At 63.8% G+C, this 384-nt stretch overlaps 1 protein-coding gene across 1 annotated transcript in view; it reads right to left on the bottom strand.

The window, feature by feature from the left end:
* Window positions 1-275: 275 nt before the first annotated feature.
* The window catches only part of NR0B2 (nuclear receptor subfamily 0, group B, member 2), a gene marked incomplete at both ends in the record, with an annotated part of 341 nt that continues 232 nt past the window's right edge, over window positions 276-384 (bottom strand). The window contains 1 exon segment of the mRNA XM_008939842.1: window positions 276-384. This exon segment is cut by the window's right edge and continues 19 nt beyond it. Coding sequence (XP_008938090.1) covers window positions 276-384 — 109 coding nt within the window.

Genomic DNA, 384 nt, shown 5'->3' with positions numbered 1-384 from the left:
CAGGAGCTGTTCCAGGGCTGCCATTCAGGGGAGGAAAAATAAACCGGGCAAACTCAGCCTTTGCAAAGCAAACCCTGGGATCTCTGTCTCCTGCAGGGCAGGCAAAGCTCTGTGGCTTTTCCCACCCCGTGGGACACCCCCTGTCCCCACCTCCCGGTGCTGCTCAGCACTGAGGTCACCAGCTGTCCCTGCTCTCCCTCCTGAACGTCCCCAAGCCGGGAGGTGCCCGGAGAGGTGCCCGTCTGGCCGCTGTGGCGTTTGGGCAGTGCACTCACCGGGGTTGAAGAGGACGGCTCCCTTCAGGTAGGCAAACTCCTTGGGGCTCAGGTCCGGGCTGCGGAAGGTGTTGAGGCAGCACTGCAGCCTCTGCACGGCGCCCAGCGT

This window comes from Merops nubicus, unplaced genomic scaffold (assembly GCF_000691845.1).
Source record: "Merops nubicus isolate BGI_N331 unplaced genomic scaffold, ASM69184v1 scaffold47204, whole genome shotgun sequence".
NCBI lineage: Eukaryota > Metazoa > Chordata > Aves > Coraciiformes > Meropidae > Merops > Merops nubicus.
Note: the sequence above shows the minus strand (reverse complement) of the source record. Positions and strands in the feature narration are given on the sequence as shown.